The 25,684-nt window shown below is 39.0% G+C and overlaps 1 protein-coding gene across 13 annotated transcripts in view; it reads left to right on the top strand.

Annotated features, from left to right (window-relative positions):
• Positions 1 to 22,324, top strand: part of LOC129732246 (neuroligin-4, X-linked) — a 492,846-nt gene extending 470,522 nt beyond the window's left edge. For all 13 annotated transcript variants that reach the window (XM_055692929.1, XM_055692928.1, XM_055692930.1 and 10 more), the window contains one exon: positions 21,289 to 22,324. In XM_055692929.1, the coding sequence (XP_055548904.1) occupies positions 21,289 to 22,163 (875 nt within the window). In that variant the 3' untranslated portion in view covers positions 22,164 to 22,324. The remainder of the gene's footprint in view (positions 1 to 21,288) is intronic.
• Positions 22,325 to 25,684: the final 3,360 nt, after the last annotated feature.

The raw sequence follows: 25,684 nt of genomic DNA, 5'->3' as shown, positions 1-25,684 counted from the left end.
AATCATGATCCATCCTATAAATGAAGCACTCTAATCTAATACTGCGCTATCAAAATAATCAAAACAAAGCAACCTGCACACCGCCGTTACTACATCGCACACCACTAGGTATAAATTGCACAGCCCCGTCGCCACGTTTTACATTATGTGAATAATATCAATTATGTATTAAGAAACCCTAAATGTTTCACAAATATATTGCTTCGAACTCTACGAATATTTTCTTGCAATAAAATGTACATGTCACCGCTCACTTTCTTGATTTAAAACGATTTAAAATGATGGTGCTTATTGTGCACCTCAGTAACGGCGGGAATAATATCAATGAAATCTGCGTTACGTAAATCCATTTTTATATAGTGAATAAAAATAATTAATCATGCACCATCCTAAAATAAATGAAGCGCTCTAATCCTAAACCGCGCTATCAAAATAATCAAAACAAAACAACCTGCACACCGCCGTTGCTGCGTCGCATACAATGAGGTTTGAATCGCACACCCCGCCATCGTGATCTCGTTGCGGCAGGAGAAGTTTGGTTGTGTTTGTTTTGACCAAGTCCGCATGCCAGCCGCACCGGACTTGCTTCAAAACAAACACAACTAAACTTCCCTCTCGCCCGCGACGCACGAAGCCGAATGAACCCCTAGGAGCGAATGAACCCTGGTCCGACATCTCCGACATTTTTGTTGCATTTGAGCACGACATTGGACCGAGGTTGAGCGAAATGTCGACCCGTTGTAGGACCGATCTATCGGAGAATCGGACGCGAATTGGTCCATCGGCCTGACAATTCTTACTGGGCAGCCGGTTATTTATTTTGACAAATGATTCAAAAGCATGCCTATGTCGGCTAAATTGAATGTCGAATCGAAATATGAGATCAAGACTAACATTGGAATTGGCCGCATTTCCCAATGTTGTTATTAATTCAATGTTATCCCAATTACTTCCCCATCACTCTCTACACAAGAAACTTTAATTCATTTACGCGATCAATCGTCTCACCAAAGAATCACATGTCATCGCTTTGAATTTTGATTTAGAGGCAAATCCAGCATAAAAAGTCATAATTTTGCATGTTTCACGCAGTTTTGTGAATAATATCTCAAGTTTTAGTAATCATATACATTTAATTTTTCCACAAATGTCTTTCCTGAACGTTAACAAACATTTTAGTGAAAAAAAAATCATATGTCAACGCTTTGAATTTTGATTTAGAGGCAAATTTAGCACAGAAAGCCATAATTTTGCGTGTTTTCGGTAGTTTCGTGAATAATATCTTAAGTTTTAAAATGTGAATAAAAGTGAATAAAATCTCAAGTTTTAGTAAACAGATACTTGTTACTTTTCTTCAAATGTCTTTCCTGAACGTTAACAAACATTTTAATGTAAAAAAAAATCACATGTCATCGCTTCAAATTTTGATTTAGAGGCAAATTCAGCATAAAAAGTCATAATTTTGCATGTTTCACGTAGTTTTGTGAATAATATCTCAAGTATTAGTAATCATATACTATTTATTTTTCCTCAAATGTCTTTCCTGAACATTAAAAAACGTTTTAATGAAAAAAGAATCACATGTCATGGCTTTAAATTTTGTTTTAGAGGCAAATTCAGCATAAAAAGTCATAATTTTGCAAGTTTTACGTAGTTTTGTGAATAAAATCTCAAGTTTAAATAAACAGATACTTGTTACTTTCCTTCAAATGTCTTTCCTGAACGTTTACAAACATTTTAATGTAAAAAAAATCACATGTCATCGCTTGAAATTTTGATTTAGAGGCAAATTCAGCATATTTTTGCTTGTTTTACGTAGTTTTGTGAATAAAATCTCAAGTTTTAGTAACCAGATACTAATTATTTTTCCTCACATGTCTTTTCTGAACGTTAACAAACATTTCAGTATAAAAAATCATATGTCAACGCTTTGAATTTTGATTTAGAGGCAAATATAGCACAGAAAGTCATAATTTTGCGTGTTTTACGTAGTTTCGCGAATAATATCTCAAGTTTTAGTGATTAGATACCTATTATTTTTTCTCAAATATCTTTCTTAAATATCAACGAACATTTTAATGAAAAAAGAATCACATGTCATCGCTTTGAATTTTGATTTGGAGACGAATTAAGTATAAAAAGTCATAATTTTGCATGTTTTACGTAGTTTTGTGAATAATATCTTAAGTTTTAGTGATCGGATACTAATTATTTTTCCTCGAATGTCTTCCCTGAACATTAACAAACATTTTAGTGAAAAAAGAATCATATGTCATCGCTTTGAATTTTGATTTAGAGGCAATTTTAGCACAGAAAGTCATAATTTTGCATGTTTTATGTAGTTTTGTGAATAATATCTCAAGTTTTAGTAATTAGATAACTATTTTTTATAACTAATGTCTTTCCTGAATACAGCGAACATTTTCATGTTAAAAAACCTACATGTCACCGCTTATTATTTTTGATTTAGAACGATTCAAAATGATGATGATTACTGTACACCACAGAGACTGAGGGAATAATATCAATAAGATCAAGCGTTACGGAATTCCATTTTTATATAGTAGATGAACAAATGGTAAAAATGCACGAATTGTACGATGGTTGGTTATAATTTCGGCTGAGCAGTCTTGAATAAGTAGAACGATCTGGTTTTTTACTGTCCGGACAGTTTTTGCTAGTTAAATGAATTTAGTTCAATATGACAATCCTATTTGCATCTCGCGGTGGCAGTATAGAGGAAAACCCATTTCATTTCATTTTGATATTAGAGTTCCCACATTTGTATTTCTATTTTTCAATTAAAACATTTTTCACATTGTCATCTTCAAGATAATATTAGTTTCCATAACGTTACTTGTAATTGAAAAATACTATGCGAACAATAATCATTCTAGCCCGGTTTATTTTTGAAGATAACAGACACATAACTTTCTAATATGGCATCTTCGTTGTTTTTTGGTATCTTGAAACTGATTCATTTTTTTCTGATTCTGTTTACTGATAAACTGTTTGAATTGACCAGAATTGAATGTTAACATGTTCATAAAATTCTATATGTATTATACTGAAAGGTATTCATCAATGTTAAATTTTTTTTTCCAAAATAGTGTGCTGCAAATTTATAATGAAAATACATACCCTGTTCGATTTTGGAAACACGCCAGAATTTTCTCTGTTGCCAAAATCGAACGGTTCTCTTTTCATGACTTTTTTACTTTTTTAAACGGCCAAAGACGACATTAACAGTGGATATGGCCACCAATAAACTAGTTTTAGTTCCAAGTCGTTTGAGGAGTCGCTCGATAAAATTAGGATGACGACCTAAATACTGATTTTACCATCCGAGTAATTAGAGGCTGCTTTGATCATGATCATCATATCATCGGAACATAATCCGGTCATTTCTCAGGAACTGTTTTAACGATTCTATCCTCTTCAGCAACATAAAGAACCAAAATACCTTTCTTTTGGAGGATTGGTTAAAAAAATAAGGAAAACTTGAAAAACGTGATTAAACATAATCGCTCGTTTTTGGCACATGTGAGCCAAAATTGAACCCTGCCAAAAGTAAAACGAGCTCAAATCAAGCAGAGCCTCAAAAGGAAATATAAAACTATTGTAGTCCTACGTCGACTATGCAGTCGAGTCTTGGATACTTTTTTTTATTGCTGCATGTTCTGTTAACTAACTTTGGTTAGCTTATAATGTGTAAATTTTATGTAGAATAGATTTATAAATACTGAGTTTTTTAGGATATTTAATTTATAATAATAGATTTGTGCTTTTTTTCCTAAAAATAGATCTTTTTGTCTCACGGTGTATATTTTTTCTGGCAGGGCAAAATTACTGTTTATAACTTTGATGAAGACATTAACCAATCAAACCAAACGTTCTAGCTTTAATTTTTTTCTCAAATGTTTTAACTTTGCTTCTCATTTCTCCGTGATCGGACAGCCATCAAGGTCCGGCTAATCTTTGAATGTTTTATGAAAAACATAATTAGTTTTTCAAACTTTTCTGATTAATTATTATTTATAATGTTTCTTACTTTTTTTTCGGAGGTGCCGGAGGAGCTCCCTAGCCGCAAGGTTACAGAGTCCGCTTTGGTAAGCGGATGGTCCTGGGTTCGAATCTTAGTAGAATCAGGCCATTTGGTTGTCAAAAGTCTTGAGCAGAGTTGCCATTTTCACAGATTTTTCTGTAAAATCACAGATATTTTTCCTTTTTCAAATCACAGAATCTGTGATCACAGATGACAGATATTTTTGGAAAATCACAGATTTTTCCCATAAATGCCGGAAATAACAAATTACCTACATTTTTTCTACAGGTCAAACTCATTAATTCGAAGGTACGATTTTCCGGAAGCTCGAATAACCATCCGTTGAAAATAGTTCGACTATCCGGAGTCATTCTTTTCGCAAACTTCGAATTCGTTTACACCTCCGACATTTGCCTTTTTATCGATTCCATCTAGGAATGCTAGTTTTTCGCGATATATGCTGCGTAGTTAACTCAATGAAGTGTGCAGAGAGGTGACCTGATTGAACCACCTCATTATGATTGAATTTACGATATTTTGACGTTTACCGTATCAAACGTATGGAAGAGTTTCTTCTGACTAAATCATGGCCACTTTCTCTGATATGTAGCTTATCTGGTCTCAATGCCAACCTGCAAAACACTTCGTTGAGGAACAAGTTGACTGTTCCAATGCAATTTTAAAAGCTAAATAGTTAATTCAATCGAGTGGAGGAAAATTTAATGTTAATATAAAGCATTTCAATCAATCTCGTTTTGTTTTTAAACAAATAATCATACCCCAGATATGATCACAGATTTTTTTTCTCTGGTCACAGATTTTCACAGATTTTTGTCGTCAAAACACAGATTTCGAAACGGCAACTCTGGTCTTGAGCATGGATTTATACTCAGGCTCCCCACCACATACCCTTCCTTCAATCTGAATTCTACAGTATTCCTGTTGACTCTCCTTCTAACAAAAATAAGTCCCTATTATAATAAAACTGGTTTGAGTAACGTATGAAAGTTCTCTCCAAGGAATTGTAATTAAGTGATATTGTTAGGATAGACAGAGGATCGGTATAGAAGAGTAGTAAGCTTGAAACGGAAAAGTAAAACTTACACAAAAGCACGGATATGAATGTTAAGCGTATCACTTACTTCAATGGTGATACTGCCAATAATATGAAGTGCGGGGTACAGAAAACACCTGGGCAATATCACAATAGATCTAATTTCTGGTCATAGTGATGAATCCACACAGAAAAAAAATATATTAAGGTGCCAATCACTTATATGGGAAAACAGTAACCAGAAAATTAAAAAAAAAAACCTACACAAATTTTCACCTACCCGTAAAAACACCCCGTGCAAAATATTAGCTAGATCGGACATAAAACGAGGTGGTGCAAAGCGGTCGAAGTTTGACCTTGAGAAATTCGAAAAATCATGAAAATCGTGAATTTTTTTTCAGATGATATCAGATCTCGATGTTTCGTGCATTTTGAAGCCATATGGCACCAAAACAAAATTTCGAAATCCAAAATTTCCTGCAGCCAACTGAGTTGAGGTTAATTTTTGGATTTTTAAAGACCAAAATTCAATCGCTTTGCATCACCCTATTTTAGGTCCGATTGTGAAATTTTGCACAGGGTGTTGTTTTGGGCAGATGAACATTCTGTATAGGATTCCTCAAAATAACCATTTTGGTTGGCACCCTAGTATAACGTATGCGTTGAAACAATGGACTTTTTTCGGATGGTGATGAAAAAATAACTAAGACAGATAATTGAGTTTGATAAATTTCCCATGGAAGGTAATCATGCAAAAAAAACTAAGTCCTTGCGTGCGATCTTCCGGCAGTTAACCGGAACATTCGCCATGGCGGACGAAAACATTCTTTTGTCGTTTTATTTATCAATTCCTCCTCAGTTTTCGCGACAAAATTGTTAGAGTAGATCTTACGCTTCAGGGTTGGCCAGAAATCCTCGATGGAATACAACTTGGGGACATTGGGTGGGTTCGTCAACTTGTGTACCACATAGATATTCAGCCACTCCATCTCCTCCAACGATCGCTTCGAGTAGTGGGTCGACGCCAGATCCGGCCGAAACAAAGCGTCTTCGGCCTTTTAGTATCTCTTGATGAACGACGCAACTTCCGGCAGGCACTTCGTACTATGAATTTCCCCATTCCCGGCAAGTCCGGAGAGAAAGAAGAGCCACTTTGACATCCCTTTCTCGTTGATTGTCGGCCACAGCAGCACCTTTCTTGTGGAACTCGGTGTGTGAAGTAAACTTCACCTCGGTGCTCAGTTCCTTCGTGAGGGAGGTAAAATACGAAGTACCCTGCCAGTCATTGTCCTCCAGGGTGAGGCAGGTCTCGTTGTCCAGCACCACCGCCACGTCGTGATTTGCCCGGAAAATCGACTTGACCATCTTATTCAGGCGCTGCCGCTATGTCATTGCCTGCAGCTCCGAAACTAGTGAACGGGACTGCTGCTTTCTGATATGTATGTCCATGTTCGCCGGATACTTTTGCACTGTTTGGCCGGTTGCACCAACATCCTGGCCGAGCGCACGCAGCGATGTAGCCACTTTACCCTTGGTCTTCATCTTCAGCATCCTTTAGAGCTTCTTTTCGCCTAGGAGAGTCGGCCCTCCAGAACCAGGCTTTCTTTCAATGCTCTGATTGTTGTCCAATAGTGCCAAGATGTTGTAGATGCCGGAACGGACACCGTACCAAGAACTGCCGCACAATGTCCTTTTTCGTCGCGACGGGGTACCGTTCTTTGAACGCGTACACTTCTGAACGCAGTAGCTTCACTAATTTCGCCATCACGGATAAAGCTCGATTTTTTTCTGCTGACTCATGGATTAATATGATTGATGCTAAATCATATTAACCCATGAGGCAGCAATAATAAATTAATAAATTGATGTAAACCCATGAGAAATCGTCAAATTCTGTCAATTTTTTTTTAACACAAACGTTATATTTTTTCAGAAAGACATAATTACTATCGACAACTTTGCCGAAGATGTCACACGAATCAAACAAACCGCTTTGGCTCTAAAAATATTTGTAATTATAAATCCTTTTCCTACATAGCATTTCTAAGTAGCTCCCCAAAAACGAATCGTGATTCAAAAAAAAAAAAACGGCTCCACAAGATGCATCTTTTGCCCATAGAAAGATTGCTCAAGAAGTGTACTCTTTATATGTGTACCTCTTTACAGAGTTGATTTGATTAAAGCTTTGAACTCGCTAATTAACTTATATGACGACTTCATGATTATTTTACAACCGTTTGTTCAAATGCTTTTATAAGATTTATCCACGCGTTTCAAAGTTGAATATATAATAATAATGATGCTTGAATCAGCAAAATACCAAGGTGTGTCGATTTCTGCACCAAGAAGCCTCCTAATTAGTGTCATTTGTAATGATTGTAGCCCACCTGAGCAGAGAATATCAATAAAGGGCATCCATAAATTACATATTATCTTATAATATTATTGTAATATTATCTTGAAGTTGATAATGTAAAAAATGTTTTAATTGAAAAATAGAAATACAAATGTGGGAACTCTAATATTAAAATGAAATGAATTTGGTTTTCCTCTATACCGCCACCGCGGGATGCAAATAGGATTGCCATATTGAACTAAATTCATTTAACTAGCAAAATAAAATTATCAGTACAGCTCGTTTAATTACCTTTTGATAGATCTGTACGGAGCATTTGGTTCTCTATTGTCTTTTAAATACTGTATTTTTAGCCATGATTGTTGTATGAGAGTTCGACTGTTGGGAATTGTACGATGGTTGGATTTTTAAACACCAAAATTCAATCGCTTTGCATCACCCTATTTTAGGTCCGATTGTGAAATTTTGCACAGGGTGTTGTTTTGGGCAGATGAACATTATGTATAGGATTTCTCAAAATAACCATTTTGGTTGGCACCCTAGTATAACGTATGCGTTGAAAAAATGGACTTTTTTCGGATGGTGATGAAAAAATAACTAAGACAGATAATTGAGTTTGATAAATTTCCCATGGAAGGTAATCATGCAAAAAAATCACAAGAAGGTTGTATGCAAAGCCACGACCGCAAGGTTGAAGTAGAATACTTTTACAAGAAAGATAACCCGGCTGCTTGCGTGTCAGTCATTTTTTCTAGTAAATAAACGTTGACCGTTCATTGGCAGTATTGTAATTTCTTTTTGTCTGATATTTTGAATGAAGTTCATTGGATATTTTTAAATTTTGTGCAAATGAGAAATTGAAGTGCTGCCGAATTGTAATATGCACATATAATACGACATCATTAAACGGGAACGGAACAAAGGCTACGGTTATGCAGAACGCGAATGCCGGCGCGATGCGATTCGCCTTACCGTGGTGAAATGTACAGCTCTTTTTAAGGCGAAGTAGAGCTATACATTTCAACAGATTTCGTCTTGCCGAATCGCATCGCGCCGTTATTTGCGTTCTGCATGACCGTAGCCAAACACTAAGCGACGCAAACACGTAATAATAGTCAGAGTATGCATGTAGATGAGGATAAATAACTTTGGATTATAGCGCAAAACGAGAAAATATTAACTCTTCAAATAACCATTTGTGTTCTTCAAATTTCAGTTGTTCAATTTAATATCCGATGAAATGTTTGTTTATTATCTGATGAAGCTCTTATATAGGCCAAATGATGCATTCCCAATTTACTAGGTCCATAACTCTGCCGACCGTGCTTGGGAAAGCGCGGTATAACGACTAATCAGAGGTCGAATTTTGTGTTTTGACAAGGCTTAAGAGTTTTCAATAGTACAATAGTTCGAATGATAAAATTGCAATTTCATGCATTTGGTAGGAATCTTAGAAGATTTTCTAATCGATTGCTGCAAAAACGAAGGAAATCCATCGAATACTAACCGATTTAATAGCATTTGAAATTTTTCTCACTTTATTCAGTTTTAGATTTTCATTTTACATCCCTATGTAGCCGAACTTCCTGAGAGAAGTATTCTAATTCAAAATTAAATCTTCATTAATTTATTTTTTGTTCTTATAAGGACAATTGTTCAATTTATCATTGATAGTGAGGACTAAGGCGCACGGTCAACACAATGAGAAAGGTGTTTTCACATTGAAAACTAGACACGGCTTCACTGGAGGAAGTGTTGGCAAATGCATCTACCGCTAATACCACCGCTATCATACGAAAGCGCGTCGTTTCATGTGGGGAATATCAACAACGAAAAATGACGCGCGTCTGAGCATAACCCGAACTGTTTCGCCGTGCTGCTCCCATTTACCTTTACATCGGCCTCAGGGAAGTACCGGCTGCATCTGCATCTACCGCTGAGGCTGTCACTATACTGTTGTTGGTACCAAAAGCTATTAACTCTTCAAATAAGTGTGTTATTTGTTCTCAAAAGAACAATTGTTCAATTCAAAATCGGATTTACGCAATCGCATCTCTGTAATATTACTGTAATATACCCCTGTAATATATGTAATAAATTACCTGTAATATACCGACAATAATATTCTTCTGAACAAACTGATACAACTTTCCCATTAGGCCTCTGCCAAAATAGACGCGAAAAGCGACGCGAACCGATTCGCTCAGCTGTAGGTTAATGTACAGCCATCAGTAGAGCTGTACATCAACCTACGGCCGAGCGAATCGGTTCGCGCCGCTTTTCGCGTCTACTATGGCAGAGGCCGTAGAGGAAGTTGCTGGCTGATGTATTCACTTAATGCAAGCCTGCTGCTGATGCTTCCCGCTACCACACTGAAACAGCATTTTAGTGAAGGGAGTGTCGTTGCATCAGCTGACCCTGCTACTATCGATGCTGATATACCCGCTGCAACAGCTACGCTATGCATAGCCATGCCAAAGTTGTGGCCGTTATACGCTGGCCCAACTGCTGAGCACCTGCAACGCTATCCGTAGCCATGCCACAGTTGTGGCCGCCATTGGTACCCGCTGTACCTGCTTCTGCTGGCCCTGCTGCTATCGATGGTGAGATCCGCTGAAACTGCTACGCTTATCCGCAGCCATGCCACAGTTGTGGCCGCTATCTGCTATCGATGGTACCCACTGCTCGCTCCCGCTGCTGCTAAGGGAGAACTGCTGTCGTCGCTGTTCAGAACTATTATGAGCGGCTTCGACTAAAACAGGCTCTTATATAGGGATGAAAATAGGAAAGAATTATTTTACGTACGTGGTGGAATGATATAACTTGAAAAATATGTGTGACTTCATTCTGGTTCAGAGCGATCATTTGATAAGCTCCACCTCTTTTTTCAGTTTCTAAAGTTTTTCCTTAGTTTCGTAGCTCGGATGCACAAAAATGATTTCTTGTGAACATTCTGTCGAGCCGGACCGATAGCACTCTCATTGAAGCAACAAAATAACATGTTTTGTGTCGTGCTGTGCAGCTTGGTCGAAGAAAATGTTCCCGTCCCCATGTCGCATGTAAGCAGATTATTGCGTTCAGTAGACAGAAGATAGTGTATCCAGCGAATAAACACCGATGGTGCTCTCACACACGCAACGGTTTTAACCCGTATCTTATTGCGGTTTGTAACATCAAGCGATTTCGTTTGCTTGCTGTTGCGTGTTGCATCATGTTGCAACTTGGCAGCTGGGAGACGACGAAATTCTGTTTATGCTGATTGATTGAATCGACTTCATATCAGCTCTGCATAGTCGAACTAACTGCTTTTGTGAATGCGTACCAACAGGGCAGTTTATTATTCAATGATCGCAGCCTTTGCGCTGCCCCTACAGTGGGGGGTTTACTAAATAAAGTAAAAGTAATTATTAGACAACTACAACAGAATTTGATTGCGTCCCGCACAGAATGTCTGCTTGTGTTGATGCCAGAAAATTATTAACCTTCAATTATTTTTTTTTTTTGGCTTGAAAAAAGCATGTTGCGGTTCAAAATCGGTTGCTAATTACAACCTTTGAGCTGCCCTAACATTGGGGGAATTAAGATACACGGACAACATGCACTGTGGAAGCTATTTCACTTTCAGTAAATTAGACGGGTGTGACAAATTTAAATTGCTAGGATGCAACACAGAATACTTGCTTGTGTTGACAAAAATTATTAACTTTCAATGACTTGTTTATTTGCCTTCAAAAAGGCATTTTGATTTCCAAAATTGGATTTCCTGATGGCAATCTTCATGCTGCCCCAACACGGGGGGAATAATGGCTGTCTGGCGACACACGCTGAGAAAAACTGCGCTGCTCCTGAGACGTGGTGACCAACCACAGGGCTAATGCTGCTGCTAAGGAAGGACGACTGCTGTTGTCGCTATCCAGAACCATTATGAGCGGCTTCGGCTGAAACAGGCTCTTATATAGTCCAAATAGCATGTTTTCAATTGCAAGGTATATGATTCTGTCGACCGTGCTTGGGAAGCAAGCATATAACGACCAATCAGAGGTAGAATTTTTCGTTTCGACAAGGTTTGACTATTTTCAATAGTACAATAGTGTGAATAATAAAATTACAATTATCTTATTTTGGGAAGAATCTTAGAAGATTTTCCAATCTATTGCTGCAGGAACGAAGGAAATCCATCGAATACTAACCGATTTATTAGCATTTGAAATTGGACATATTTTTCACTTTTTTCGGTTTTAGATTTTCATTTCACATCCCTATGTAGCCGAACTTCCTGAGAGAAGTATTCTACTTCAAAAAACTAAGTCCTTGCGTGCGATCTTCCGGCAGTTAACCGGAACATTCGCCATGGCGGACGAAAACATTCTTCTGTCGTTTTATTTATCAATTCCTCCTCAGTTCTCGCGACAAAATTGTTAGAGTAGATCTTACGCTCCAGGGTTGGCCAGAAATCCTCGATGGAATACAACTTGAGGACATTGGGCGGGTTCGTCAACTTGTGTACCACATAGATATTCAGCCACTCCATCTCCTCCAACGATCGCTTCGAGTAGTGGGCCGACGCCAGATCCGGCCGAAACAAAGCGTCTTCGGCCTTTTAGTATCTCTTGATGAACGACGCAACTTCCGGCAGGCATTCCGTACTATGAATTTCCCCATTCCCGGCAAGTCCGGAGAGAAAGAAGAGCCACTTTGACATCCCTTTCTCGTTGATTGTCGGCCACAGCAGCACCTTTCTTGTGGAACTCGGTGTGTGAAGTAAACTTCACCTCGGTGCTCAGTTCCTTCGTGAGGGAGGTAAAATACGAAGTACCCTGCCAGTCGTTGTCCTCCAGGGTGAGGCAGGTCTCGTTGTCCAGCACCACCGCCACGTCGTGATTTGCCCGGAAAATCGACTTGACCATCTTATTCAGGCGCTGCCGCTGTGTCATTGCCTGCAGCTCCGAAACTAGTGAACGGGACTGCTGCTTTCTGATATGTATGTCCATGTTCGCCGGATACTTTTGCACTGTTTGGCCGGTTGCACCAACATCCTGGCCGAGCGCACGCAGCGATGTAGCCACTTTACCCTTGGTCTTCATCTTCAGCATCCTTTGGAGCTTCTTTTCGCCTAGGAGAGTCGGCCCTCCAGAACCAGGCTTTCTTTCAATGCTCTGATTGTTGTCCAATAGTGCCAAGATGTTGTAGATGCCGGAACGGACGTATACGGCGTCCAAGAACTGCCGCACGATGTCCTTTTTCGTCGCGACGGGGTACCGTTCTTTGAACGCGTACACTTCTGAACGCAGTAGCTTCACTAATTTCGCCATCACGGATAAAGCTCGATTTTTTTCTGCTGACTCATGGATTAATATGATTGATGCTAAATCATATTTACCCATGAGGTAGCAATAATAAATTAATAAATTGATGTAAACCCATGAGAAATCGTCAAATTTTGTCATTTTTTTTAACACAAACGTTATATTTTTTCAGAAAGACATAATTACTATCGACAACTTTGCCGAAGATGTCACACGAATCAAACAAACCGCTTTGGCTCTAAAAATATTTGTAATTACAAATTCTTTTCCTACATAGCATTTCTAAGTAGCTCCCCAAAAACGAATCGTGATTAAAAAAAAAAAACGGCTCCACAAGATGCATCTTTTGCTCATAGAAAGATTGCTCAAGAAGTGTACTCTTTATATGTGTACCTCTTTACAGAGTTGATTTGATTAAAGCTTTGAACTCGCTAATTAACTTATATGACGACTTCATGATTATTTTACAACCGTTTGTTCAAATGCTTTTATAAGATTTATCCACGCGTTTCAAAGTTGAATATATAATAATAATGATACTTGAATCAGCAAAATACCAAGGTGTTTCGATTTCTGCACCAAGAAGCCTCCTAATTAGTGTCATTTGTAATGATTGTAGCCCACCTGAGCAGAGAATATCAATAAAGGGCATCCATAAATTACATATTATCTTATAATATTATTGTAATATTATCTTGAAGTTGATAATGTAAAAAATGTTTTAATTGAAAAATAGAAATACAAATGTGGGACTCTAATATTAAAATTAAATGAATTTGGTTTTCCTCTATACCGCCACCGCGGAATGCAAATAGGATTGCCATATTGAACTAAATTCATTTAACTAGCAAAATAAAATAATCAGTACAGCTCATTTAATTACCTTTTGAAAGATCTGTACGGAGCATTTGGTTCTCTATTGGCTTTTAAATACTTAGCTATGATTGTTGTATGAGAGTTCGACTGTTGGGAATTGTACGATGGTTGGTTATAATTTCGGCTGAGCAGTCTTGAATAAATAAAACGATATGGATTTTTACTGTCCGGACAGTAAAAAACCAGATCGTTCTACTCTATTTTTAGTTGTTGCAGCGTACTCTATTTTTAGTTGTTTTAATAAATCTGACCTACTACTACTCCCTCTGGTCTCGAGGTACGATGCTGGCCTAACAAGCCAGTCGTCGTAGGTTCAAGTCTCGACTCGGGAGAGACTGTTAGTGTCAGTAGGATCGTAGCGCTAGCCCCGCAATTGTCCTGTACACTTAACGGTTGGCTGCGAAGTCTGTGTATAGTAAACAGAAGGTTAAGTTCCGAATCGGAATGTAGCACCAAGGCTTTGCTTTTAATGAATCTGAGAAAAACAAAGTGTAGAGTTCAAAACTAAACAACAAATTTTATCTGTACAATGCACCAAATTTATATACTCTGCTATCTGCCTCTACCGACACCTACAGAATTCTTTTGGCCCCGGTGGCGCAGCTTATTTTGCGGCACCCGAAAAATCACATTGAATACTGATATTTGCTACTATACGAAACAAGAAGAGAAAAAAGGCAATTCAAACGGCAATTCGATTGTGTTCCAGATCGCAAAACGACACCTACGCGTTAACCCAACACGCCTCACTGTGCGTCGACAGCAGTAATGTAGTCTTTTGGCTTGGCTGCACACAAATGAATATCGAGTTCTTCTGCACTGACAGATGACGAGTGACCAGCGCTCTATTTATACATTGCTCGGTGCTGTACTGTTGCCTGTGCCAGCATGTTTTCCTTCAAAACGTCAGTTTTAATAACAATCTAACAGCAGAACGTGAAACTGTCTGGTAGTGGAGGTGGTTACGAGCATCTCGAAAAATCTTCACCTTCAGGACATCAAAATAGTCTAGGATCATAGAAGCAAACGTTAGTTGACCTATTGGGACGGGGAGATTCTGGCAATTTTTTTTGCCACTGCTATACAGGATATCACAGCAGACAGTTGGTGTCTACTCATGAAGTCTCTGCCAGGCGTGCTTGCATGTGATTGATACATTGTTCGTGAAAATTTGACCTTGAAACTTTTATGAAATTTTCACTGTTTAACAATAAGTGATAACGATAACTGAAGAATCACAAAATCGTCCATCATTTTTTCAATTCAACGACATATTGATTATTGTGATGCTTCCTGTGGTTACATTAGTATTGCCGTTTGAAATCATTCATTCCAACGTTACACGTTTTCGCAGAATGCATCTTAATATAGTGCGGTTAAACGTTGTCCTACGTCAAAAAAATTAATAGATAAAAAGATATATCCAATAGCACAAAATGGCATCTTTTACCCATAGAACCATCAATGCAATGTTTCAACTAAGCAAAAGTGGTTGGCTAAAAGGTTGTCCGTTATTTGTGGAATTTCTCTCTTGTGTTCTTTAGTTAGAACTGAGTTGATATCACAGCTTCAAATTTACTTCTTATGTATCCTAACTTGCTTCGAAGTACAATGCTGATCTAACATGCCATGCATCGTATGCTCAAATCCCGGTTTGGGTTTTTAGTCAACACATGTGTAACTCTCATTCTATATTCTTTTTCTCACATTGCGACAGCTATGTCAAACAAACTCAGAAAATTTGTATTGGGTTCCAGGACATTGTGGCATTGGTGGGATTGAAAAGGCAGACGAACTTGCAAAACAAGGATCTAACTCACAGTTTATCGGCCCAGAACCTTTCTGCGGTATATCAAACTGTGCAGTGAAAATGAAGCTTAAACGCTGGGAGGAACAAAAGGTGATAATCAATTGGTTGGATGTCAAAAAGTGTTCCCAATCTAAAAGATTTATAACACCAAACGAGAATAATTCGAAAAAGCTCCTAGAGCTCAACAAAAGAGCTTTTTGTACATACGTCGGCCTAGTAACGGGGCACTGTCCGAGTAGATATCATTCAAAGAACATTGGCCGGGTTCAGGATGATATCTGTCGCTTTTATAAGAAAAGTATTTGTTTACGTCGTTTGTTTTGGTTGAGTTTGTTTACGTCGTTCAATTTTTCCGTTTTCTATAGTGATTTTATGGTTTTTGACTAGTGAATGTATTCTGAACTCTTCTTTGTTTTCGTCTCTGTATTGGACAAGTGAAATATCGTGCGCAAAGTGCCCCATAGTGCACTAATCAGTGAAACTTTTGGCCGTGCTTAGTGAAGTGATTTTGTGTTTGCGACTATTTTGTCTCTCCCGCACTGTTGTCCTGCTCGATTTTTTTCGCTGACAGCGGCATCTATCCGTCAAATCAAGAAACTACTACTACTAAGCTTTCGCAATTTGCGCCCGATTGCTATACAATCAGCATATCTTCATACTATCCGATTCATTCATTGCAAGGCTTTGCAAAGATAATCAATTCCAAGACTGCCCGCATTACCGATAAAGGGTCGCCTAGTAGTGGGTGTCGGAACTATATATATATAACCATGGCAAAAACGTGTGCAAAGTGTTCTGACACTATTTCGGGCATCGATTTTGTTACCTGCCGCGGTTTTTGCGGAGCGACATTTCATATGAGCACATGTGCTGGCGTATCACGCGCCCTTCAGGGATATTTTACATCGCACAAAAAGAATCTTTTCTGGATGTGTGACAACTGTGCCGAGCTGTTCGAGAATTCTCATTTTCGAATGCTGACATCTAATGCAGATCCATTGCCGCAGCTTAATTCGCTAACTAATGCAATTACCGAACTACATAGCGAAATAAAACAGCTGAACACCAAACCGACTCTCCAATTTTCCCCGTCACTGCGAAATCGCTGGCCTACAGTAGATCAACAAAGGGCCTTTAAGAGACCTCGCGAAACTGATGTGGTCCCGCATTCTTCGGACAACTGCACTGTTGGTAGTAAACGGACTTTGGACAATATCGTCGTAGCTCCTGCTGCCAATTATACCGATGAAAGATTCTGGCTGTATATATCGAGGATTCGGCCGGATGTTTCCGTGGAGTTAATGTCATCTTTAGCGAAAGCCAATCTCGAGATTGACAACGATCCCGTCGTTGTTAAGCTTGTTCCGAAGGACAAGGATATCAGCACTCTCACATTCGTGTCCTTCAAAATTGGAATTGATTCATCCCTAAAGGCCAAGGCACTGGATCCGGGAACATGGCCGGAGGGTACTCTCTTTCGTGAATTCGAGGATTACAGAGCACAAAAATTTCACGCACCACCGAGAACCAAAAAACCAACGACACCACTTTTGCTATCCCAGGTATCGTCTCCAGTAACACCTATGATGGGACTGAGTTAAATCATCCGGAATGCACTCGTACTAGTATTTTGGAAGCCCTTGATCCCCCCACCGCAGTCCTCGTCCAGTCCTCGTTCAACAGCCGTTCCTGTCCTGTGCTTGGGGTCGGTGATAGAGTCTTCCAACACACTACACCAGGCAAGTATCATCAATCCTCTGATGTTTATGTACCTGATACTCGCGACCGTTCTAGTCATCCGCTAATCAATGATCGTGCCCCAACTCCGAGAGTTTTTTCTGCAACATCATTATCTACGCCGCACACCATTTGGAATCAGTCATTCCCGGGATGCACGCCTGCAAGCCTTATGGAAGACCCTAATCCTCCCGGCACAGTCGAGTTAATCCTGCCAGCGACCTACAGCCATCCCGGTCCTGTGCTCGAGAACGAAGAAGGTGTCTTCCAAACCGTCAATGCAGGCAAGTACGCATTAACTACGAACCATGATACGCCCACCGTAATTCCCAATGTTTCCAGCACTCAACCGTCGTCCGTTGCGGCAGAAAAAGCTCCTGGTCACTTTATATCTGTGTACTACCAGAATGTGAGAGGTTTGCGCACCAAGATCGCTCAACTGCGGTTACTGTTAAGTAGCAGCGATTACGACGTGATTGTATTCACGGAAACGTGGCTCAACGCCGTTATTGACAGCGCAGAAATATCGTCCAATTATACTCTCTTTCGCTGTGATCGCAATGAAGCGACTAGTGTTCACTCTCGAGGGGGCGGCGTGCTGATAGCCGTCAAAAGTCACCTTACTTGCAGCTTCGTGTCATTGAGTGACTGTGACCAGCTCGAGCAAGTAGCAGTTCGCATTAGCTTGCATCATCGTTCGCTTTACGTGGCAGCCATTTACCTCCCGCCCAACTCTGCTCAAGAACTATATTCGGCACACGCAAGTGCTATGCAAACAATTTTGGATCGCTCGTCGTATGCTGACATCGTTCTTTCTATTGGAGACTTCAACCTTCCCGCCCTATGTTGGCAATTTGACGATGTAATCAACGGATATGTTCCTTCTAATGCATCTTCCGATCAGGAATGCAATCTCACGGAAACTCTCTTCGCAACCGGTCTGAGGCAGGTTAATCACTTTCTTAATTCAAACGGCAGACTCCTGGATCTCGCCTTCGTCAACCAGCCAGATCATCTCGACCTCGTTTTGCCTCCGATTCCGTTGCTTCCGGTTGACACTCATCACGCACCTTTCATTTTATTGATTGACGAGGGTAATGCTGCACCCATTTCTTTAGACGATGAGGACGATTGCCTGTTGTACGACTATAGGACATGTGACTTTGAGTCAATAAACGACGCACTTACAGACATCAACTGGGAGACTGTCCTGGGTATTGGCTCTGTCGATGACTTGCTTCGAAGATTTTACAGTGAACTTCAGAGGATACTTAGCGATATTGTGGCAAAGAAAAGACGAAAATTCAGCACTAATTCAAAAAATCCATGGTGGACTAACGAGCTGCGCAATCTTCGTAATATTCTCAGGAAGACCCGCAAACGCTTTTTTCTCTCAAAATCAGACCGAGATCGCATCAATCTGTATGAAGTAGAGGCGGCATACAAAGCTCTGCTAACATCTACCTACGTTGACTATATCGCCAAAATCCAGTTGAGCATTAAGCAAAATCCCAAACGATTTTGGGACTTCATCAGACAGCAAAATTCAAACAACCGTATTCCGAATATTATGAATTTCGACGGTGTGGAAGCTCGGACTAGCAGTACAATTGCCAATCTCTTCGCTACCTTTTTCGAAAACGTGTTCAGCAAAGTGTCACCAGTTCAAAACTATAATGCATTCGCTCACGTACCAGTGTATGACCTGAATCTGCCCACCATCCAGTTTTCCACGAACGACGTACGAAAGTCTCTGGATGATTTAGATGTCAATAAAGGACCAGGCGTCGACGAGATACCCCCACTACTACTGAAAAACTGTGCTGTTGCTCTCGCGTCACCAATTGCCCTAATTTTCAATAGCTCGCTAAGAGATCGAGTCTTCCCAACGGATTGGAAATCAGCGTACATTATTCCTGTTTATAAATCTGGAAACCGCAGCTGTGTAACTAACTATCGCGGAATCTCCATACTTAGCTGTCTGAGCAAAGTTTTTGAAAAATTGGTTCACAACGTGCTATACAGTGTTGTGTTACCATTCTTATCTGAGTTCCAGCATGGTTTCATGAAACACCGATCAACGACGACGAATCTGATGTGCTACGTAACCACCATATCCAGAGAAGTTGAAGCAAAACGCCAAGTTGACTCTGTGTACATAGACTTTGCGAAGGCCTTCGACACTGTGCCACATGTTCTAATAATTGCTAAGATGAGGCGGATGGGTTTCCCAGAATGGATCATGGAGTGATTATTCTCATACCTAACAAATCGTTCTGCGTACGTATTGGTTAACTCTGCCCACTCTTACATTTTCCACGTTGCATCCGGTGTGCCTCAAGGCAGCGTGCTCGGGCCCCTATTGTTCAACATATTCGTTAATGATCTGTATGCACTGATCTCGTCAAGAAAACTATCTTTCGCTGATGATTTGAAACTCTTCCGTGTCATCTCATCCTTGGCAGACTGTGGAGCGTTGCAAGAAGATCTGAATATTCTGATGATTTGGTGCGATAACAACGGCATGCGTGTTAATTGCAAAAAATGCAAACTTATATCCATCACTCGCTGCAACGATCCAGTTGAAAATCGATATTTACTGGGTTCTGAGTGTCTCGACCGAGTACAATCCATCTGTGACCTGGGAGTCACAATTGATTCAAAACTTAAATTTAACGAACACATTGGAATCATCACCGCAAAAGCATTTTCTGTGTTGGGATTTATTCGCCGTCATACCACCAATTTTACTGATATTTATGCTCTTAAAACTCTGTATTGCTCGTTAGTGCGCAGTATTCTGGAGTACGCCTCTCCTGTTTGGTGCCCGTTCCAAATGACACAGATTCTCAAAATAGAGCGGATACAAAAAAAGTTCTTACGACTTGCTTTACGCGGTCTCCCGTGGAACGATCCAAATAATCTCCCGCCCTACACCGATCGATGCCAACTTATTCAATTAGAGCCCTTGTCAAATAGATGCCACAATCAACAGAGAATGTTCATCTTCGACCTAATCAACGGAACCATCGACTGTCCTGCCCTACTTGAACAAGTTCATTTCAATGCACCCTCCCGACGACTCCGTAGCACATCATTGCTAGTTATTCCTCACCACCGGACCTGTTATGGTTATCATAACTCACTAGACGCGTGCCTCCGTGCATTTAACGACATTAGTGATATGTTCGATTTTATGTTGTCAAGAACCGTTTTTTCAAATAGACTTAGGAATAGTTAAAATTTATGTATAGGTTATTCAGTCTGTATGACTTGTTCAAAGACAGTGTAGAATAAAATAAAATAATATGGCGAGACATCGGAACAACAATGCTGTGCAGTTTTGGTGCATTATTTAAACGCAGATCAAGGTCTCTTGGCAGTGGCTGTTTACAGATTTGGTCTTTGAATCATATTTCACCTGACTGGGAGCGTGTCGGTGCTGGTACCTGATCATTCAACAATAGTGGTCATTGTATTTTGCAAGGAAACACGTATAAGTTGTTCAAAGGCCCAAAAATTCGATTATTTGTAAGCGTTGTTCAGGCGTAAGTCTGTTCATGGTGAAATGGCAAACCAAACTGAGTACATTAGACTTTGACAGCTGTCAGAATTCCCGCGTGAACTGTCAAATCTAAATACACGAAAAACCAAATAGCATAAAAAATCACCCTGTATTAGCAGTTACATTATCTCACAAATTTATCATGGAAGGTTTAAATTTCAAATTGCTATTATATCTTGCTATTCGAACGTATATTTCAAACAGGCTCACTGCAGACAAAACTCTCATCTAATGACTCAAGCTGGGCGCACAAGTTATTTCCAAAGTGGCGCGTTAGTATCATACCTGTACAACTTTACAGTATTGAAGGATTATTCCCTTCTTTCAAATTAGTTATTCGTGATTATTAATTCAGAAAACAGAAGAAAAAGATCGTTTTTCATCGTGAATTTAATTTTTGCATCAAAAATGCAGTTTGATATTCATGAAATCACATCGTACTATTCTGTGATATTGCTAAAATTGTTAATTTTGATTGGTTTCAGCATCTATTTTATCGCGTTTCTTGAATTTGTATTAAACATTTTTCCTTTTTGTAGATTGTCCACCAAACGTGACGGAATTGATTCCTGTTGCAGCGGAAAATCCACAGCATAATCAAATGACAATCGTCGGCAATAATGTGGATGTAATGAACCAACTCGCCAATATGCATTATCAAAACTACTCCGTCGCGTTCAACATTACCATCGGCGTTGGTTGCTTCTTGTTGTTGTTGAACGTTTTGATATTCGCTGCAATTTATTATCAAAGAGAAAAGCATGCAAATCAAAACAAGAAAAAAGTTGCGGTCGACGACGAAGTAATGACAACATTATCAGTCAATAAGCAACTTTGTCATGAAACAAACGTCGTTTGCAAGGATGATCAACGCGACCTCATGCTAAATCTGGGAAAAAATACTTCTGAAGTAACAGTACCTCCAATTGAATCCAAAAGCGGTGCTACAAACTCTACTAAAAAGAAACACATAGTAGTAGATATTTGCACAACTAATGTATCAGCTAATCAATATGAACGTCCATTATCGAAAACGTCATGTTATGAGTATCCCCAACATGTTTCATTCAAAACAGTAAAGGCCGTTTCGCATGAAAATCTGTTACCATCTTATTCGTCGCAACTGTCCTCAGTATCCGACTCGTCATCTAACACAACAAGTGTTTGCACGCATATGCGACGAAACTCCTTAGCTACCATGGGCACACAATCAGAAAGCATCTGTTGGCCGGAAACGCAAGACATTGGCACATCCGTCGACGAAATAGATCTGGAGTTTAGCTCCATGATGCCAAGCGCTTCACAATCTCCTCGAGCTACTGGATTTCAAAGTGGAATTCTACGACAACAAACGAGTGCAATAGTTCATGGAACTACTAAAAAACGTGTTCAAATACAGGAAATATCTGTATAATGTACAAAGCAGAAGGTTCTTCCGAAATATCGTGTGGACTTCATTACGAATGTACTACACATCCTTATATCATTCGAATGTGAAATATGATTGAATTGAAAATTAAAACAATTGTAGCATCATTCATTATTAAAATTCAGTTCGTAGAGTGAATAGCAGAATTTGTTAAATATTCAATTAATTCTGACAGCCGTGTTAAAGATTCCTGCCTTCAGTAGATTAAGATACTGGATTATAAGCAATTGCACTCAGTACCGCTCGACAAGGGTGTAAAAACTTACACCCAATTTTCGCGTGACTTTCACCTGGCCTGTTCTGCCGAGTTATGTGCTAGTAAATAAGGTGCGTCTACGCATGCGTTGGTTTGTACAGTGGGTAATAAACTACCATAGGTGCAAGTTTGGTAAAACGGTCACTCATTGCGGCAATGAAGAACGTTGTGGCAAATGCGGAGAGCAACACGCGGATGATGCCTGTAATAAAGGTGCTGGAATGTGCCTATATTATAGGCAGACCCCGTATAAGCTGTCTGCATACACCGCGTACGAACAGCGCCAAGACAAGATTAAGCTGTTTCTACAAGAGCACTCATCGCGCACTTTCGCAAAAATGCTCAAAGATTCCGCTGCCACGAAACTAGTGTCCCGAACCTTTGCGACGTTTAATCGTCCAACGACACAGTGGTCTAAACTCGAAAAATCGTGACGGTATTCGTTATTTTTTATTCGAGCTGTTAATAGAATCTACACACTTTTTTATTACACTTTTAATCTACTTCACTTTTTAATACTATCACTTTCCACTATGTATTTCAGCGCTGACCTGGCGCTTTCATCAGTGCTTAAATGGACTGCTGAGAAAATAGCGAACCTTTAATGTTTTGTAGCTGAGTATGTAGGGGTTGTTGATAAATATGATGTAAATTTTACTCATCAACTTCGTAAAAAATTTAGAAAATTTGGGATGGATATTATCTACAGTAGTAGAAATAACCAACTTAAAACAAGATTGGGTTCTATTAAAAGCACTATTGACAAATTGCCTAGGGTAGGTGTTAATAAAGTGGCATGTCCACATTGTGATGAGGTTTACATTGACCAAAGGAACATACTTCAGAACTCATAAAGGGAATGACTCACCATTTCAGATCTCAAAGAGCCGAACATATTTTCCTTGAAGATCACCCTATGACTACCGACAATATTAGTCTAGTTCGATCCGTAGCATCTCCTTGGAAATAAGATGTCGCAGAGAGTTTAGAAATTTGCAAACCAAACCCAGCTATTCTCCTAAACAGAGATGAAGATAATCACTTCTCATGGCTTTTCAAATGTCTACCTATAATTCCCCGACAAAAATTGTGAAAAATTGTTTTAATGTACCCAGTGTCTTCAGCAAGTTTATTTCATAAAACAAGGCTTTATTTTTTACGTTACCGGTTTTTTTATCAATTCCCTTAACAGTCAGATATAAAAAAAAATTGAAATTTAAAGTTGCTGAACACAGCAATTTTTTATCTGTAAGTTAGACATAACAAAATAGAGTTTTTCATGGAACACCCTTCAAAATTGGTTTTTCTGTGATTGTCAAAACATTCAAGAGGTTCTGAAGTTTTATTCATTCAGCTGAACGACACAACTTTAAAGAATATAATATTTTGATTTTTTCATCTGTTGTCAAGATATTTTCAGTTTTGTGTTAAAAATGACCATATTTTGAGTGCAAACTTCTCGGAAGGTTTTCAATAGTAACAAACCAGATGATTTTGAGGGGTGTATCACAAAAACTTTTTTTCGTCGTGTTCAACGTACAGATAGGACATCGCAGTATTCAGCAATTCTTTTTTCTTTAGAAATTTTCCACATCTTTGCTGAAGGAAGCAACATGTAGGGGAAAGTAGGGAAATACGGACACTGCGGGTAAGATGGACACTTTTATTATTTCACAAACTAGAATGTATTATGATAGTTGAGTGATGCGAATACCTTCTTTATAGTGTGTTAATGCTTTTGAGTTGCATTATTGGTTTTCAGCAAGCAAACTGTCGAATTTGTAAGTAAAACAAAGAATATTTTCGTGAACGCGCTATTTGATGTAATTTTTATTCCACGGAAAATAGTGAAAAACTCGTGAAACTTACGTGTTTTCATTTGTTCACAATAGTAAAGTGATTATTAGTCTTTCCTCGGTTTTCTAATGAAAATCCAGCAGAATTTCGATGTTCCGATGAAGAGCTACGCTCGTTTAAAAAATTTACAACCAGGTCGGGCAAGACGGACACACTAAGGTAGGGACAGATGGACACACGGATTTTCCAAGAATTTTCACATGCAGCATCTGTTGTGTACTACAGATGTTCACAAAGTACACCCGCGAGAGAAACCAGCAGATATCAATCACTTAGCAGTTGGAACAGGCCATATAGGCGAATAATTTTCGCCTTCATCGAAACCCATCCTCTCAAACTGTTCACGTGATGTATAGATGGACTCTAATAACGTAGAGTAATGTGTGGCCATCACTTAACACATAAATCAAAAGAATACTCAACGTACTACATCTTTTTTGTGAGTGTTCACCTTTACCTTCGTAGTGTCCATCTTACCCACCCCAAGTGTCCGTCTTTCCCAACCATGTCAAAAAACAGCAATTTGTAGTCTTATTTTTGAAGACCCAAAACACATAAAACTTGGAGGAAGTTCACTTATACCAAAAATGATTATGAAAACAAATGACTTTAAGTTTCAATTTGTATGACTACTGCGATCTAAATAGCAATACCTAAGTAATTATTTAGATTCAACCTTAGGGTGTCCGTCTTTGCCTACTTTCCCCTATTAAAAGTAAGAAAAAATATTTTTTTTGACGTGGGACTACGTCTTTGTTTTCTATACTGGTATGCATTCTGTCAAATTGGAAAGAAAACTCGCAAATGTTGCGTCAGATTTCAAACGATAATAACAGCATAACCACATGATGGATAACAATAACCAATATGTTGTTGGATAGATAAAATGTTGAACAATTTTGTAATACGCTAGTTATCATTATTTTTGCATTTCAAAGCGGTTAAACTCGATAAGGACAAATTTACACGAAAAAATGACCCAATCACATGCGAGCATTCCTAGCACAGACGTCATGAATAGACACCAACCATTCTCTGTAATATTCTCTGTAGCGATATCCAAAAATAAATTGACAGAGTCTCCCCGTCCCAATAGGTCAATTCATGTTTGCTTCTAGGGTTGCTGATATTTTATCGATATTTAATATTATCGATTTTTGCCCTTCACAATTTCGATATTTTTGACGGATACTAACGCGTTTGATTTTATCGATATCTCGCTATTGCGACTCGATATCGCTGTCCGATATTCTCGGTTGCCATCAGGGGAGTGCTGCCGTCAAAATTTTGCCTACCAATCATAAATTCATCATGGCATCAAAATTAAATTTAAAATGCTTACACACAATATAAGATATTCATTGGAAGTGCACATTTTACTGAAAACAAACGT

This window comes from Wyeomyia smithii, chromosome 3 (genome assembly GCF_029784165.1).
Source record: "Wyeomyia smithii strain HCP4-BCI-WySm-NY-G18 chromosome 3, ASM2978416v1, whole genome shotgun sequence".
NCBI lineage: Eukaryota > Metazoa > Arthropoda > Insecta > Diptera > Culicidae > Wyeomyia > Wyeomyia smithii.
Note: the sequence above shows the minus strand (reverse complement) of the source record. Positions and strands in the feature narration are given on the sequence as shown.